Raw genomic sequence first — 19805 nt, forward strand, 5'->3', positions numbered from 1 at the left:
TATCCTCTTTTGACTGTTTCTTTGGGTAGATTCACTATGGCCATCAAATTGGGGCAGCAGGTAGCTTAGCGTTTAGAGCATTGGACTAGTGACCGAAAGGTTGCTAGATCAAATCTCAGAGCTGACAAGCTAAAAATCTGTCGTTCTGCCCCTGAACAAGGCAGTTAACCCACTTGCCTAGTTAAATAAAGGTTCAAATAAAAAAAATATATAATCTGTATCTTCGATGCCAGTTCCAGTGCTTTTTAAAATTCTCCCCCTCTAATCAGCGACTGATTTAGACCTGGGACACCAGGTGTGAACAATTAATTATCAGGTAGAACAGAAAACAAGCAGTACTCTGGACCTCCAGGGTAAGATTTGAGTACACATGCACTATGGGCCGTCTCCCACAATTCCAAGCACTTTGTTCACACACCCTCAAATAGTTGCCACTCCAATTGCATTCACGTGTTTGTCACACTGAGCCTGTCTGTATTGTTGTGAATGGAAGAAATGTGGATGGACAAAAAAATTATAATTGAATTGGGCTCCAGCCATGAAAAATGCAAACCACGGTAGGAATAGCCGTAGACTCTTTAGGATTTGGTGTTCGACAATTTCATATGGAGCTAATGCTTTTTCAATGGCAGTCGTCCATTGGCATCCACCTGTGTGTCAATCTAAGTAACATAATATAAAAATCCCCATCAAAATGTTCAACTAGAGATATATGGGTTTTTGCATGGGCTGCGTCTCAATCCACCTATGTCAGCCTTCTGCATCTGTGGTGGAAGGTGCTGAGCTACAGTGGTGTTTGTCAGACTATGAGACATCCTGAAAATTGTGCTTCTCATGAAATTGTCTATCATTTGGATTGAAGGTGATAACGCTGATGTGCCAACTTCTGTCTGTAGCGTCCAAACCTTTTGGGCTACAAACTAATATGACCCCACTGTGGAAAGGGGAGACTGCTCTACGACCTGTCTGAAGGTAACCCATGCAATGAATGGAAGTATGGAGGTAATTTTGTGCCAATAAAAATAAGCGGTTAAATACGTGTCCCCCCCAGAAAATATATTATTTATTTCCTGAGCTTTCTTATATCTCCTAGATATAGGACAGACACTTCAAAACTTTTTTCACTGTCTTTTTTTGCCATTTATGAATATTTTATTTCAATTAGTTTCTATGGGCTGGTGTAGCACACAGGTAACAGACATTCGCATTAGAAACTAACATACAGTTTTACTCATTTCACATTTTTCACATGGCATGTGTGGGTTGAGCAAGCAAGCTGTGGTGACCTCATGGTTATTCACTGCGACCTGTATGTCTTAAATTAAATATCCCAATGAAATGACAAACCATGTGAGTCATAGAGATAGAGATCTAAGAAAACATTATGACAACTGACTGCAGTCCTTGACCAGATGCTCTTACAAGACATGCTGCACGTAAATACATTCTAATGGGATGGTGTCTAAACTACAGGGATCTCATTGATTACTATATCAGACAGTAACTGAAATACTATTCAGCCTTGGATGTGAATTGTGTACACACAATGGTTCTCTAGCAGAACATTTCACAATGAAAAGCTTGTGGTTCACGTGGTGGTGTATAACAGGTGGAGAACAAGGGTAATTCAATATTCAATAAGGTGTGTTATACATCACATCCAGACATCCTCATGAGCCACTTTGTTTTTCTTTTCAATTATTGAAGCTGTAATGTCTTTGGCATTCATACTTAACAAATGACTAAGATCTGAGCATAATTCAATTCAGCAACACCAGTCATGTAGCTCACCAGGGCTTACAAGAGGAGACTGAGTTTTAGAAGCAGGATACAACGGCATGTTCAGGCAGCATCTGCTATCACAATCAAATCTAGTAAGATTCAGTAAGAAAAAACAATGCTTTATCACAAAAAAGACAGGGTTGCCACACTGAATGAATTTGCAGGATTTGTCTGTATTAGCCTTGCTGTCAGTCGTGGACATGTAAAACAGTAGATGAGAGGACAGTGTTTGGCTGGCAGTAGAGAGAGAGAGGAATAGAGCACATTAATGGGGAAACACTTTCCCTCCCTCCCTCTCCCTCTCCCTCTATGCCACTCCCTCACTGTCCTCTCTCACAGGCCATTTTCTAGTGAGCAAGGTCCCCTAGACTTTGATTAGTCTCAAGTGTCTTTACAAACAGCCTGCCTCCACCTTGCCTGCAGGCTGAATGAAGAAGTTTCTTACCAAATGTCACTATTAGTATTCCAGAGATTTCCATGCTGCTATCCTCCTCTCCTGTCCTCTGCCAGCCTCACCTCTGGTAGGGACACACCTCATGCGCTACAGAGGACCTTTGTCGTTGGTTTACGGAGGGTAGCCAAAGGTCACCCCTGTTTTGAGGACTGCTATTTGGTTGTTGAGGTGTTGAAGGGTTCACAGTAGGTAGCTAGATATCTCTTTCAACTAGCATCAGTTGTAGTATGTTGTGGGACTTTATTTAGGAAATAATGCTATTGTTATCACAGATTGCATATCACACACATGCAATGAGAGAATCAATCTGGATTAAGTTGATGAAATAACTCTAATTGTTTGCACTTGTCCAGATTTTTTGTCCTGGTTTTGTAGTAGCCTATGCATCAGAGAGACCTGGAAGTTACGGCTGGAGTAGCTACAGTGGTGTTAAGAGGGAAAATAGATCATGGCCGCATGTACATGGATATAGACAATGAGACACACATTCATTAGAATATGTCAGATGTGAAATCATTTTGCAAATTCAACAGGTCATGCCAGATGTTATGCAACACTTCAGAATGCTATTCTAGATGACAGGCATGCGTGTGACTGTCAATCCATAAAGCCCTGCTGAAATACAAGCAGCAGCTTCAGCAGTCAATTCAATAAACACAGTTGGAACATAAGCTGACCGGTGAATCCCCCGTGCAGCATGGGTCCGTATCCTCATCAATATCAATAATCAGAAGATGATGTCAAACTTGTGTTTTTCTAGGTACTTGCTTAACCACTAGGTGGGAGTGACGACCAGATGAGGCAAGCATTGAAGTGCACAGCTATTCGTGATTGCAAAAAGGATGCGTTTAGCGCTCAAGCACTTGAGTTGTAGTTATAGTGCTCTGCAGCATTAGGACATAGCCTTGGACCAATACGCCCTCTCAGCATCATTTCTACCAAAAAAACAATACTGCCTGCTCACAAAATTATTGCAAGAGACCTTCACTAGAAGTACGTTGACATTCAGGAGAGGTTTTGGAGCTGACGAGGACAACATGAATTCCTTCTGGATAAACACAATTTGGATACCGGGGTTCTTTTTCTTGTTTGGAATTCAAGGTACGGGTTGCATTCTAGTTAATTTTTAATATAATTATGTTGCTTTAGATTACCAGTCACATTCCTCTTTTCAGTTTGGAGTCAGAGGAATTCATTTTGTGTACCTACTACGCCTGCTGAGACTCTGCTTATGCTGCTTTGATCGGCTGGCTACCTCTGGTGTCTTCTATGACTTATTTATCCCCGGTATTTATGATGTTCATCCTTGGCTATTTAGTGCACTCAGATTGACAAAATACAATTTAATGTGAGTGGGGGGGAGACACTCAGTGGCGTGAGTTCAAGGGAAATGGCTAAAGCCAACAGTTATTAAATTATTTCCGAAGTAATTTGTCTGTGATGTCCCTGCTGAGTTTGAATTATGTTGCTATATTTTTCTGTGCCTCCCTTTGTGGTTATAGAACTGATAGCTTGGCTGAAGTTGCAAGGTGGTGCATTGTCAAGTGACTAATTGATACAGTAACCTAAATAATGATACATAAAAGTGTCTAATATTAATTTATTCAAGCCTTATTTGACAAGGTGAGTTGACTGAGAATACATTAGGCTATAGCAACATTCCTGGGGAAGAGTTTCAGAATTAACCAAGTTAGAGCTGGTTCATTCATCCCAAGATAGTATGATGATATTGGGAATTAAACCAGGGAATTAAGCCAGGACTCCCCTATTTTAAACAGAGTCAGATCTTGGGTGCTATGTCTCATTGGAGGGATGGAACCATTTGCAGGGCAGTGACTTCACCCCAATCACTGCCCTGGGGCGTTTGGGTCTCCTTTAGACCAGAGGGAAGAGTACAACCTACTGGCCCTCCTACCCACTTTCAGCAGCTTTCTATCTCCCGTACAGGGATGAACCAGGCCCATCCATGCCTAGCTTCAGACAGCTTCTTGTGACTGTATGTGCAGTACAACATCTACACAGAACACCAATAGGCCTTCATTGAACAGGTTGCTGGTGTTGTACTAAGGTATTGTCCACTAGTATGTAATCCCTCTTTCCACAGGTCCTCATGCTTGGGTACATCTCTGATGGCCTCATGGCAGCATCCCACTACTAACAGGATTCAAACCCGCTACCTTGTGGTTCTGTCTTTTGGGTGTTCCTGACGATGACTATGTACCCAAGGACCCCTGTGTGCAGACTAGTTCTAATTTGGTGAATGATTTCCATTGTGACATGACTATTGAAGTAATTTGGTTAATTGTCTGATTCTAAAAGGAGTTGTGTGTGCAGTTATGGTGAGCTGTGAAATCCAGCACAGTAGTCAATAAACAACTCAATGGGGCTTAATTAGGAAATGGCATTGAATGAAACCACAACCTCCGGGTCAACAACACTAGGGGCTTCCAGCTCTAACTTATGAAATGTCTAATATATTATCTATGAAATGCAATGCATGATTCAGCCTTATCATGACAGCAGAATGTATGTTATAGGCAACTGCCAGGGGATGTCGTATGAGGTCTTCCTAATATACACGAGCAGGCTTTTATTTAGGAGCCATAGTGCACCTAGAAAAATGGTCAGCTTAGAGCCCTGACTAGGTCTGTTTACATGGAACCACAGCAGGAAAGACAGAAAAGTGTTTTCACTTTGATCTCCAACAGAACCCTGTATGCTTAACCAGTCTGGCCATGTCTCACGCCTTGGGGCGGTGTCACAGGTTGGTGGCCTCGACCATGTCTGGTCCTCCTCGCTGGCCCACTTTTCCTCTTCATCTAACTTCAAATTACCCTTCTTGTTGTAGTAATGTAATGCTCATCTGTTAAATTAAATGGTGTAGGCAAGTCAACATGCTGCTCTAAATGCCCACTGTTAATGTATCTTTGGAGATGGAGCTTCTTCTGAGTGCAGTACAGCCAACACGATTAACTAGTAATGAAACTGCACCATAGATCACTATTGAAGTCAGGAGAAAGTAAAGTGTTTAGTATGGCTGCTTCATAGAGCACATGTACTATATTTTCTCTTCATAGAGCACATGTACTGTATTTGCTCTTCATAGAGCACATGTACTGTTTGGGGCTTTCATAGCACATACTATACAATAGTGGATTGTTCCCTTACATACTGTATGTTGAAAAATAAACATGATTTTGCAGTTGAAAAAAGAGGAAGAAAACAGCAGTTTGGCCTTGTGCCATGCATTTTCTTTCTTTGTTTTTTGGTTCATCCTTTTCTGATGGGAAGTACTAGGAACCTTGAGGTACAGAGTTGTTTAATGGTGTTGATGCTGTTAATCTTTTCTGAGGAAAAATGACTTTTGTAAATTATCCAGAGATGGCATAGCAGAAATTGAGTAGTATAAACTGTGGATTGAATTTATTTATTCTTCTTTTTCCGGTTATACAAATAATTGCCTTTCATGTGGTGATCAATTCACACTAGCCCCCTGGGAGGGTTTTATTCAAATGATTATTTGAATGAAAATCGTGCCATCGCCTCGGAAACAAGAGAACTCTCTTTAAATAAAGTCAGAGTATGCTAGATTCTGTAATCTGTTTGGAATGGCTTCTGGGATTAACCCCAAAACAGGGCTGGATGGAGAACTCAGAAACATTACCCCATACCCATTAAATAAACCTTCAGAATGTCAGGCGCACAGGGAATACACACACATTCAGAAATGAATTGGAAAGAGAAGGTTAAACAGTCAGAATAATTAATACAATCAGAATGTCTCTCGCCGGGCCTTTCACTGGAGTCCACGTTGATCTCTCTTTGGGGACTCGTGATTTTCCTCCTCACGAGAGACCACAGACTCCCCCTATTGAAAAACGATCCAACTTAATTGACTCGTGTGTTTTTTGGGGTCTTCATATATTCCAATAATGTCTCTGTGGTTGGTTGTAGGCAGGATGTGGTCTGGGTTCCTCTGAGGTGTTCTGGGCTGGGAAATTATGTAAATACTGTGCTGTAGCCACAGGGAGAGAGGGAGAGAAGGGAGCAGAGACAGGGCTGAGTTGGGTCTGGAATAAAACACAAAAGAGCGAAATTGCAGCAATACACCGTTACCTTTTCTACACCCGCACCACTTCGCTTTCAGCTTCTTTAATGTCCACAGTCCGAATAATTAATGCAATCAGATGATTTGTATTGATGCTCTCTCTCGCCTGGCCATTCACTGGAGTCTGTGTTGATCTCTCTTTGGGGACTCAGGATTTCCCCCCTCACGAGAGACCACAGACTCCCCCTATTGAAACAGATCCAACTGAATTGACTTGTGTGTTTTTTGGGTTCTTCCTAAATTCCAACCATGTCTCTCTGTGGTTGGTTGTAGGCAGGATGTGGTGGGGTTCCTCTGAGGTGATATGGGCTGGGGAATGATGTAAATACTGTACTGTGGCCACAGGGAGAGAGGGGGGGGGAAGCAGAGACAGGGCTGAGTTGGGTCTGGAATAAAAGACAATAGAGTGGAATCGCAGCAATAAACTGTTATACTTTATACTCCCCCCGCGCCGCCTCGCTTTCGGCTTCTTTAATGTCCGCAACACTTCACTTCTCAGAGCCCCATCCCAGGAAAATTGCAATTAGCTCTGTGTTCCCTGTACAAGCCTTATGGTGCCTGTGATCCTCTGGTACTTTGAAGTGAAACATGTTTTGCTAACCGTAAACGTGGTGTCTGTTGGTGGGGCTTCTCTCCTCATCCCTCCAGGTCAATGTACTCAAAGGAGGCAGACTTTTTAAACTCTCTTCAATACCTCAAGTGGGCACAGGAGAAGGATCTGTCCACATTTGAAATGAAAACTGCTGTACACTGTCTTAGGCTATATGCCCCCAGACCTTTGTAATATATGACAGGGTCGACTGCATTTAGTTCTGTTACTAACACATTTTATTGTTAGCACTTTGCATTTATCTGACATTTCCTTCACAAAGTGAAAGCATGTGCGCCGTATGGGGGGGCGGAGCATACATTAATACGTCTATATTATAAAAATGTTTAATGAAATTATTTATTTTCTCCATGAGTCCATCTTCTGGCAGTTCGTGCGTCTTTTTGTTGTTGATTTAAGTGATACGTTTCTAATCATCATCCATACAAAATCCCTTTCTAAGTGTAAACTCTTTAATTGGATTTCAGTATCATCATAACCAATAAGCTTTCAGGAAGACCAGCTGTAGCTCTCTACACTACGGAGTACTCCTATTGCAATCAGAATCACAATAACTATCATTCAGTTTGGAATCCACATACTTTATTCTCTTACCAGGCAAACTGACGTATGCATCACGGCTGAATTTGGAAATTATTCAGATCCCTTCCCTTTTCCACATTTTGTTACGTTACAGCCTTATTCTAATATGGATTAAATAAGCCCCCCCTCATCAATCTACACACAATACCCCATAATGACAAAGCGAGAACAAGTTTTTAGAAACTTTTGCAAATGTATTAAAAATAAAAGAATGAAATAACTTATTTACGTAAGTATTCAGACCCTTTGCTATGAGACTTGAAATTGAGCTCAGGTGCATCCTGTTTCTATTGATCATCCTTGATATGTTTTTACAACTTGATTGGTGTCCACCTGTGGTAAATTCAATTGATTGGACATGATATGGAAAGGCACACACCTGTCTATATAAGGTCCCATAGTTGACAGTGTATGTCAGAGCAAAAACCAAGCCATGAGGTCGAAGGAATAAAGCTCCGAGACAGGATTGTGTTGAGGCACAGATATGCGGAAGGGTACCAATAACTATCATGAGTGTCCCCAAGAACGCGTTGGCCTCCATCATTCTTAAATGGAAGAAGTTTGGAACCACCAAGACTTTTCCTCACGCTGGCCACCCGGCCAAACTAAGCAATCTGGGGGGGAAGGGCTTTGGTCAGGGAGGTGACCAAGAACCCGATGGTCACTCTGACAGAGCTCCGGAGTTCCTCTGTCGAGATAGCAGAACATTCCAGAAGGACAACGATCTGTGCAGCACTCCACCAATCAGGCCTTTTATGGTAGAGTGGCCAGACGGAAGCCACACCTCAGCAAAAGGCACATGACAGCAAGATTAAACTGTTTGGCTTGAATGCCAAGCGTCACATCTGGAAGAAACCTGGCACCATCCCAATGGTGAAGCATGGTGGTGGCAGCATTATACTGTGGGGATGTTTTTCAACGGCAGGGACTGGGAGACTAGAGGAAAGTACATGGAGATCCTTGATGAAAATCTGCTCCGGAGTGCTCAGGACCTCAGACTGGGGTGAAGGTTCACATTCCAACAGGACAACAACCCTAAGCACACAGCCAAGAAAACGCAGGAGTGACTTCAGGAAGAGTCTCGAATTGTCCTTGAGTGGCCCAGCCAGAGACCGGACTTAAACCAGATCGAACATCTCTGGAGAGACCTGAAAATATCTGTGCAGCGACACTCCCCATCCAACCTGACAGAGCTTGAGAGGATCTGCAGAGAAGAATGGGAGAAACTCCCCAAATACAGGTGTGCCAAACTTGTAGTGTCATACCCAAGAAGACTTGAGACAGTAATCGCTGCCAAAGGTGCTCCAAATAAGTACTGAGTAAAGGCTCTGAATACTTATGTAAACGTGATATTTCTGTTGTTTAAAAAAATCTAAAAAATCTTAAAACCTGTTTTCGCTTTGTCATTATACAGTATTTTGTGTAGATTTTATTTATATATTTTTTATTTTACCTTTATTTAACAAGGCAGGTCAGTCAAAATGGAGGAAAAATGAGGGGGACATTTTTTTTAATCAATTTTAGAATAAGGCTGTAACATAACAAAATGTTTAAAAAGTCAAGGGGTCTGAATACTTTCCAAATGCACTGTATACCCCAATGCAAAAATCAAATCAATTTATCTTCATAAACAATGTTGGAATTCAGCAGATACTCTAATCGAAAAATTAAATGAGGAGACTCTCATTAGTATTATTCCTCTGCCTTCCAGTCCCTGACATTACATTCTGTCTGCTTCTGAATCTCATCTTGAAGTCCAACTTCAAAGGTTTTACTTCCTTTCATAGTGATGCAAATCCAGGATCTTCCTCTTAGGTGTATAGAAGTAGTGTACCGCTATTGTAATGAAGACCGCAGTACTCCTTCTGTGTATGTCTTGAACAAGCCCGTCTGATCCGGATTTCTGACCTCTATAACCGGCCTACTCAGCCCCTCGTCTGCATTGTTCATCAACCCAATGCTAAGTGCAGTTGTTTCCCAGCTGTTTGCTGTCTGGCTGGGTAAGGACGTCATTGGTGTGTTACATGCACACAGGCACTTAGGTTTTATCAGGAGAAAGGACATATTAAGGGACATGCAGTATGTTTATGTTTTGTACCTGGGCGAATACGTACCTTGCCTATTTCCCTGTCCTCTCTACAACACCTGGTATACATAATAGTGTGCTTCAGTGACTCCCGAATAGGCTCAGAAACATCTTTCATCTGTCAATTTCCTGTCAATTTCCTGCTCACTACCAGAGTGTAGTCTTTACAATGTTGAGATATCAAAACACTCTTTGAATGGAGGACTTAAAACACAGCTTGTTTCCCAGACCACATAGTCCATTTTGTCTCTTATAGTGTTTGACAAACACTTCCTTGGCTCCATTTCTTGAGTTTCAAGACTTCTAGTTTCATCTTTGCTTTACTTGCAGATGCACATCTCCAGCATTCCCTGAAGACAGTGATCTATTTTTTTTCCAGCGACAAGGGGTGATCATTTAAACTGGAATTGATTCTGACACACTAAAGTGATTTTATCCACATGTGGCTGGGAAATGTCAGCTAATACTAATAATGAATCGCTCTAGATTATAAATGATAGAAAATGTCTCAAGAAATGTTAATGTGTGGTGAACCTTGCAGGAAAGCAATTTGTCTCATCTTCCCTTTAATATCCACTCCTTCTCCCTCGTAATACACTCTAAGAAACAACCACTGACAGAGAGTGCTCTCTTGGTGAGGGTTCTGTTTACAATATTTAGACTGAGCTTTAGAGAGTTGTTATGAACCTGAGGCTTTTAGTTCTGTTTCCAGTCTTTCCACCAGCCAGATGGCATGTTGGTTTGACATGTGCAACAGGGAGGGTTTTCTATTTTCTTGTGTATCGGGGTGCCGAACCTATTCTCCGGAGATTTGAGATTTAATATGAGGAAAATACACGTTGTAATTTTAATTAGTATATTTTTCGCTTTGAGTTCAGTCGTAGGAAAAAATGGTTGTAAGCTCTGTTTTCCTCAAACTTAATCTTGTTACCAGTCCGATAATGAATCACCAAATCCCAATGCACTAATGGAATTAGATGACGATTGTGTAGAGAAAAGTGGGACACACAATGACTGCCATTGTAAAGGTACCTGGGCTGTGGGAAGCTGGTCCACACATTGGAATGCGAATGAGACATTAAAAATGGATCTCTCAGAAACGTTAGTACCTGTTTATATCCGATCATAGAATAAAGTCTGAGTTAAGAAGATATTTATCTCTGCCTATTTTTTGAATGTTCCAACTTGTTTACCAGGAATTAGTCCTTTTTGGGACATTTTTCTTGGGTAAACTCTATCACTGGATTATTGTCATTGTTGTTGACCACCCCTCCTATTTCCCTTGTTTGTTGAAGCTCAGAGGTCTACCTGAAGATTTACAAATGTACAGTTGCACACAGAAGAACATAATGTTTGCCAAAATAACTCTAGGTACTACACAGCACCTGTAATGCCATTTCATTCCGACCTTAACAATTTTTTGCTCAGGTGATGATTGAGACGGTATCAATGAATGTAATGACATTATTTGTCATGGTAATTTCTTCCTGTGATCCTTTTGTGAGGTCAGCTAATTGACTGAAGATAAATCATTGACAATGTTAAGGAGTGAAGAAAATAGCTGGTTTAGATGTACAGTACGTGTGTGTGTTTGTGTTTGCCAATGCTACTTCAACAGGAATATCCAGTTAACCTGACAACAGAGCAGTACATCTGAGAAGGATCATGAATCTGTGAGCTTTAATACTGTATAACAACTGCATACACACATTTTGTAGAGTACTGTTGTTGGACAGACATTCTTCTTCTGGCAAGAATTATGGGGTGTTCATCTCTCTTTCTTTCTTAATCAGTATGCTGACACGGTGATCCTTTTAAGAACTGCAACGCTAGTCTGTTGTGTCATTTAGTTTGGCAGTCTGTTCTTAATTTCTTCATTATGACAGCCACTAATAACACATTTGAGGTTAATTATATTTCCCAGGCATGACTGCTTCAGGCCTGCTCCCGCTCATTCCTACAGGGAGCGGGGAGTGGGAGCAGAGAGCTGGCAGCGAGAACACGGGAGGAATCCTTAATTGGTTTGTAAGGAAATTCTGGGTGAGCTTGGATGACATCGTGCCCAGCATTCCTCCTTCAGGAGCCGAAATGAGCCTGAGAAAGGAAAAGAGAGAGACTTGAAAAGGCATTTGGAACCACATGTGAAATAAAGAAGTAGCCCAGTCTTTCTTCTTCCTCCCCCAGTTATCACAGCAATCAAAATGAGGCCTCCACCCCATGTAGTGTCAGCTGTTATCGGACCTGTTCGCTTGCCCTTTCATCCTGTATTTTTGCCACTGCTCTGCAGTGCCTCAAGGAGCGTGCATCTACTAAGAGAGAACACCTTCGGCGGCTTGAATACTCCAAGCTCCCGTTCTCAAAATATACAAGCATCTTACCCCAGAGTGGTTGGTGGGGTTTTATTACTAGAGGCACTGACTTTGAAAAACAATTGAAGCCAAGCACTTATGTTGACGGTATGAAACAAGCATTAGGATTTTAAATATGCTTCCTTCACATTACGAAAATTGTATTTGAACATTTAAACAGACTGGTTGAAGAAGTTTTATGAGTCTTGTTTTTTCCAGACAGGTAGAGTGCAATAAAAGCAGACACTACATGGAACAATAGACTACATAGTCTATGTCTGAAAGCGTTATTATCGGTCAAAACCTTGCCTCCTCCTTTTTGTTTACTCAATTGCAAATTAATGTTGAAAGGAATTGAGAAACAAGGACAGAGGAAGCAAGGATTTTACAGCTAGTAAAGTTTTCAGACAGCCATAGTTTCTCCCATGATGTGCTTGTTTTTTTCCATGAGCCCCTATGTTTGGATCAAAGACAAGCATTGCACATTAGCAGTGATTAATTTGAGCATCAGCCATTAATTTTTTGTTTGTTTGTCTGTCAAAGCATTTAAATTCCATTATTAAAGGGGTAAATTTACCACATAACACAAAGCATTTTCTACAGACTCTCTTGGTGGTAATTTGTCTTGTCCTTGTACTGTATGTGTCCAGAGAAATACAAAAGACGATCTATCACATTTAATCATGCTCTCTTTCCAACATCTAACATTGCCTGGTCTAGCTTGCTTTGGTGATCAAACACGTCTGCTCATATTATTTTCATCATATTAAAATAAGTTTTGCGTTTTCGCAGACACCGCTTACATTTCCAGAAATCATTTATTTTTTTGTCACCATGAGCCAGAATGATTTTTAGTCTTAATTTACTGACTTGTTTATGGGAAACTCTCAATAGCAACCCTGGGCTTTGAATTGTTAATCAACATGAGAATCTGAGACTAATGCGACTCCATCATGATCTTTAATTAAGATTTTATCACTTTCAGCAGCCAAATTAGCATCATGATTTCAAATGGTACATTATCAGATGATGAATATGGCTGCAAGCAGCGATAACAGTCACCAGACGATCTGCTTTAACATGAGAACACTGTATCATATTACATTTAACCTCTCTGGGCTAGTGGGAAGTCACCGTCCCACTCTATTCAACAGCCAGTGGAACAGCGTGGCGCGAAATACAAAAACCTCAAAAATACAATAGTTTAAAAAAGATAAGACTCTCGTTAGTCTAACTACATTGTCCGATTTCAAAAAGGCTTTACAGCGAAAGCAAAACATTTTGTTAGGAGAGTACATAGCCCAAAATAATCACACAGCCATTTTCCAAGCAAGCATATATGTCACAGAAACCCAAAACACAGCTAAATGAAGCACTAACCTTTGATGATCTCCATCAGATGACACTCCTAGGACATTATGTTATTGTCACGGTTGTCGTGGGTTAACCTCTATGGGCTAGGTGGGACGCCTACTCAACAGCCAGTTGAATCCTGTGGCGCGTTATTCAAATCCTTAGATATGCTATTACTTCAATTTTTCAAAAATATGACTATTTTACACCATTTTAACCTCTTACATCTAGACGTTCCGCTAGCGGAACACCTGCTCCAATATCCAATGATAGGCGTGGCGCGAATTACAAATTCCTCAAAAATACAAAAACTTAAATTTTTCAAACATATGACTATTTCACAGCATTTTAAAGACAAGACTCTCCTTTATCTAACCACACTGTCCGATTTCAAAAAGGATTTACAGCGAAAGCAAAACATTAGATTATGTCAGCAGAGTACCAAGCCAGAAATAATCAGACAACCATTTTTCAAGCTAGCATATAATGTCACATAAACCCAAACCACAGCTAAATGTAGCACTAACCTTTGATGATCTTCATCAGATGACAACCCTAGGACATTAAGTTATACAATACATGCATGTTTTGTTCAATCAAGTTCATATTTATATCAAAAACCAGCTTTTTACATTAGCATGTGACTAGCATGTGACTAGCATTCCCACCGAACACTGCCGTTGAATTTACTAAATTACTCACGATAAAGGTTCACAAAAAGCATAACAATTATTTTAAGAATTATAGACACAGAACTCCTCTATGCACTCGATATGTCCGATTTTAAAATAGCTTTTCGGTGAAAGCACATTTTGCAATATTCTCAGTAGATAGCCCGGCATCACAGGGCTAGCTATTTAGACACCCAGCAGGTTTAGCACTCATCAAAGTCAGATTTACTATAAGAAAAATGTTATTACCTTTGTTGTCTTCGTCAGAATGCACTCCCAGGACTTCTACTTGAATAACAAATGTTGGTTTGGTCCAAAATAATCCATCCTTATATCCAAACAGCGGCGTTTTGTTCGTGCGTTCTAGACACTATCCTAAAGGCTAAATAAGGGTGACGAGCATGGCGCAATTCGTGACAAAAGAATTCTAAATATTCCATTAGATGCCATTAAATATCACAAGATCCAAAAATATCTAATAATTTTTATGCCATTTTTCTCATAAAAAAGCGATAATATTCCGACCGGGAATCTGCGTTTAGATAAACAGACAAAGGAAAAGAAACCATTCGGTCGAAGCGGGCACGCGCCTAAGCCCATAGTACTATGAGTGGCCACTTGCCAAAAGCGATAAAGTGTTTCAGCCAGAGCCTGCCTCGATATCGTTCAACGTTTTCCCGGGCTCTGAGACCCTATGGAAGACGTAGGAAGTGTCACGTTATTGCACAGATCCTGAGTCTTCAATAAAAAGAGCCAAGATGAAACACTACTTCTCAGACAGGCCACTTCCTGCTTGAAATCTTCTCAGGTTTTGGCCTGCCATAGGAGTTCTGTTATACTCACAGACACCATTCAAACAGTTTTAGAAACTTTAGGGTGTTTTCTATCCAAAGCTAATAATTATATGCATATTCTAGTTACTGGGCAGGTGTAGTAACCAGATTAAATCGGGTACGTTTTTTATCCGGTGAATTACTCATCATAAACTTTGACAAATACATAACAATTATTTTAAGAATTATAGATACAGAACTGCTTTATGCAATCGCTATTTCAGATTTTAAATTAGCTTTTCGACGAAAGCACACTTTGCAATATTCTGAGTACATAGCTCAGCCATCACGGCTAGCTATTTTGACACCCGCCAACTTCGGGGCACACTAAACTCAGAATTAGTATTAGAAAAATTGTATTACCTTTGCTGATCTTCGTCAGAATGCACTCCCAGGACTGCTACTTCCACAAGAAATGTTGTTTTTGTTCCAAATAATCCATAGTTATGTCCAAATACCTCCGTTTTGTTCATGCGTTCAGGTCACTATCCAAAGGGTAACGCGCGAGCGCATTGAGAAAAAAAAAATCTAAATGTTCCATTATCGTACTTAGAAGCATGTCAAACGCTGTTTAAAATCAATTTTTATGGTATTTTTCTCATAAAATAGTGATAATATTCCAACCGGACAATAGTGTATTCATTCAAAGAGGAAAAGAAAAAACAGCGTGGTCTCGTGAACGAGCATATCCAATCTCTTTGTCACCAGGCAGACCACTGACAAACTGAGCTACTATACTCTGCCCAGAGAAAGGAGACGCCTCAATCCACATTCTGAAGGCTTTAGAGAGCCAATGGAAGCCTTAAAGTGCTACGTAACCCCACAGATACTGTAGTTTTGATAGAGAATCTAAAGAAGAACTACAAATTCTCAGACAGGCCACTTCCTGCTTGGACTTTTCTCAGGTTTTTGCCTGCCATATGAGTTCTGTTATACTCACAGACACCATTCAAGCAGTTTTAGAAACTTCAGAGTGTTTTCTATCCAAACCTACTAATAATATGCATATTCTCGTTTCTGGGCAAGAGTAGTAACCAGTTTAAATCGGGTACGTTTTTTTTCCGTCCGTGAAAATACTGCCCCCTAGCCCAGACAGGTTAATCATGATGATCCATGATTCAAACATACTGCAGTACTGGATCCTGTTGTCAGAGGCATTAGTTACCCAGTCTAACTAACCTACAGTATCCTCTTTTAGTGGCATCATAGCCCAAAATATGTTTATCTACTGCTCTGTGTTTTGTGTGGTCACACAGTTCTGACTGATATACAGTGTTGTATTAGGTTGGACTTTCATCGCTTTCCAGTACATGACACACTGACGTCAAGCACAGATGCGCGCAACTCTTGGTTGCAGTAAGAAAGCCAGCTGCGACATTCAACATAGCCTAGATTTTTGTTTTTATTGGTTCTAAACAAAATAACTATTTTGGGTTCTTATGTGCTTACAATTATGTTTTGATTCTTGCCTGAACAGTCACTAAGGTTGTATTTTGTTGTTATCTTTGGAAAATAACTATTGTGGATGCAGCAGTTGTTAGCTAGAATGGTAACGCTCATTGATATAGGCTGTAGCAAAAGCTAGCCAAAGAGCCATTTTACTGGTTGAAGTTGATTTGCGATGATGACACAAAATTATATTATGCAGGACATTCATTTGAGCCTTAAAATCCAATTATAATAAGCAACATGTAAATAGAGGCTTTTTTCGCTGGTGTTCCATAAGAACTCCCCCGAGTTCTGCCACCAACTTGCGAGCATTGCCCTCACGCATCAATATTTGCAAACACAGAAAGGGGCCTATTGCAGTGCTATTTGGTTTAGACCTACTCTTACACACACATTTGTGGCTGATTGTTGATGTGGAGAGAGTGTTTAGGAACTCCTCCCAGTGTGGCATCCCGGTGCATCCAGAATCAAATCGAAATCTTGGAGAGGATATCTCTGATCAACGACGAGAGGTGTTCCACAGCGTGTGTCCATCACATTGATGAGAGCCATATTGGCATTATGCAAAACAGGAAAGATTACATTCTTGGCAGGTAAAGTGGCCGACCATGCTCTGGAAGGGTGGGATCAGGGGAAGGCAGTGGGGAGACTTTGCCAGGCATCGATCACACACACAGCCACGTGAGACTCCAGAAACAGAAGGCATCTCAATCTGTGGGATGGTGCGGTTGTTTACTTTTACTGGGAAAATGTCCTTGGCTCGGTCCGCCGCTCAGGGTCCCCTGTAGTGCTGGCATTCTATTGTGTGAAAGCAAAGCAGTGGAGAGTAGAATCCCTTTCACCAGGAGACACACAACACAACACTTTGGCAAAGCTGCATCGCTCTGTCCTTGAGCTGCTACGGTAACTCTGACACGTTGGCTTGGGTCAGTCCGAATAAGGAGAGGGTGTGTCATGCCAATTAATGTCCCCCGGCCAAATAGTGTCCCCCTCTACGTCACAATGGGATTCGATAAACTATTATGGTCTGTTGCTATATCAACGGTGTGATGACCTAATGATTCGAATTTTGGAGATGCACTGCACATTATTACATTGCACACTTTCTGCCTGTGGACATCTGTTCTACAATGTGCCAGCAGAGCATGGTACCCTTTGTTGGCATAATTGATCTCTTTCAGGTATAGTGTACACCTGGCATACCCCTTTTTCTCCACTGTATTGAAAAAGTGAGAAAGAGGGATAGTGTGTGGTGTTCCTTTCACGTCTGTAGTGGCATCCAGCTAAAGCCAGGCCCAGCTCCAGCTACACTTGATCCCTGAATCACTTGTTTAACAAGCAACGCCTCATTTTCACCTAATTCTCTCATTCTGAAAATGAACCACATACTGTAGAGGGAAAACATTAGTTCACAGATAGTAGTTAGTTCGTTAACTAGTTAACATTTCACACAGATTGCCGGGGTCCAGTAAGAAACGAATGCGTTATAACTTGAGGAACGGCAAGGAGTCGTATACCAGTTAATACTATAGCGAATTGGTTAGGTTACTAACTTTAACTCATCTGATGTTGTAACGTTAGATAGCTAACGTTAGCTGTCTGACTTTATTAGCCAGCTAATTTTCACACCATCAACTCAATTATTTGATCAGTTAAGTTGGCTAATGTTGCTCAACATTTCTCTGGCTAGCTAATGGAGAATTCAATCCAGCTAGCAAGATACTTAGCGCAAATTCGACAACATCCGGTGAAATCGGAGTGAGCCAAATTCAAAATACAAAATCGTAATATTAAACATTCATGAAAATACAAGTGTCATACATGATTCTTTATCTTAGAATCTTGTTAATCGAACCGTGTTGTCTGATTTACAATAGGCTTTATGGCAAAAGCATAGCATTTGATTATCTGAGGACAGCGCCCCAGAACAACATATGTTTTCAAACCAGCACAGACGTCACAAAATCATAAATAGCAAAGAAATAAATCACTTACCTTTGAAGAGCTTCCTCTGTTTGCAATCCCAAGGGTCCCAGATACACAATGAATGGTCGTTTTGTTCGATAAAGTCCTTCTTTATATCCCAAAAAGTCTGTTTAGTAGGCGTCATTGAGTTCAGTAATCCACCCGTTCAACATGCAGACAAAGAAGTCCCAAAAGTTACCAGTAAAGTTCGTCCAAACAAGTCAAACGTTTCTAATTAATCCTCAGGTAGTCTAATATCTAAATAAATGATAATATTTAATACGGAGAATAGTATGTTCAATAGGGAAGTAAAATAACAAAGAGTGCACCCCCGTACACGCGTGCAAGAGACTACTTTTGCCTTACCTCTCCCCATGGATAAACAACTATTACTCGAGAGAAGATTACTTATATTCTTACCCGTATCTGTGTCATACAGTATGCAGATTTTCATATTTGTACTGACACACACACACACACACACACACACACACACACACACACACACACACACACACACACACACACACACACACACACACACACACACACACACACACACACACACACACACACACACACACACACACACTCTATAATATTGAATTCTGCTGTGGTCAAATAAAGAAACCATTACAAAACAACTTATCAGGGCAAAATTTGAAATGGGACACTTACTGATCATGTGCCATGGTGAAACAACTTTGATGGGCTTCAACCGGCGCCACAGTCAATCCTAAATGGCAAGCATTCATCTCTGTCAGCACAGCCTCCTTAGTAAAAATCACACTCCTGTGTGGCTGGACATCCTTCCCCTGTAGGTAGATATGATTGCCTAACAAGTTGGAAGAGAAGAGTTGTTGATATACTCCAGTCTTATTACATTTGCACTGCTGTCTTTCGCTCTCTGTTTCTCTCTCTATGTCTGCCTTCCACTCTCTTCCCACCTCCCTCTCACTTTCATCCTTTCTTTCTCACTTGTCTAGCAAAGACACCTAAGCTGTGTTTGAATACCCATACTAACATATTTTATACTACATACTATTAGTTCATTTTAGTATACTGAAAATTAACAGTATGCTTTCAGTTAAGCATACTAGCTCTTCACATGTCTACCGGAAGTTGATGCTGTTGCTTTGCAACCTCTTGCTAGCAAGTTAGCATAACAAATTACTAGTTAGACATTTTACGACTTCAGGTGTGTTCTTAAATTCAATCTGGAGTGTCAGAGTGTGCTCATAAATTCAGAGCGTTTCGCTCTGAGCGCACACTGGACACTCGGGCCGAGGAGTAAGGTTGATTTGGAGCGTTCTGAAGTCAAGCACCCAAGCTAACATTGGCTAGCTTGCTAGCTACTTCCAGACACAAATGAGACCACTCTAACCATTTTACTCGCCCTAGCAGAGCTGGTTAGGAAGTTTTAATGTTATCCAGAGCATTGGTGGCTGTAACTGTGCTGCTGGCAACAATTTAATTACGCTTTTTTGCTGACGTTTACTGACACCAGCCATATTCAACGGGTGTTGAGCGCTCGTAAATTCATTATTCTGCACTCTGGTAGACT

At 40.9% G+C, this 19805-nt stretch overlaps 1 protein-coding gene across 3 annotated transcripts in view; it reads left to right on the forward strand.

Moving 5' to 3' along the window:
- Window positions 1-19805, forward strand: part of LOC106580806 (limbic system-associated membrane protein) — a 1288197-nt gene that overhangs the window by 524980 nt on the left and 743412 nt on the right. Inside the window, exon 1 of one of the 3 annotated variants that reach the window (XM_014162259.2) lies at window positions 3113-3337. The exons of the other annotated variants lie outside the window; for them this stretch is intronic. Coding sequence (XP_014017734.1) covers window positions 3274-3337 — 64 coding nt within the window. The 5' untranslated portion in view covers window positions 3113-3273. Of the gene's footprint in view, window positions 1-3112; window positions 3338-19805 lie in introns of those variants that run through there. 3 annotated transcript variants of the gene reach the window in all.

This window comes from Salmo salar, chromosome ssa20 (genome assembly GCF_905237065.1).
Source record: "Salmo salar chromosome ssa20, Ssal_v3.1, whole genome shotgun sequence".
Classification (NCBI taxonomy): Eukaryota; Metazoa; Chordata; class Actinopteri; order Salmoniformes; family Salmonidae; genus Salmo; species Salmo salar.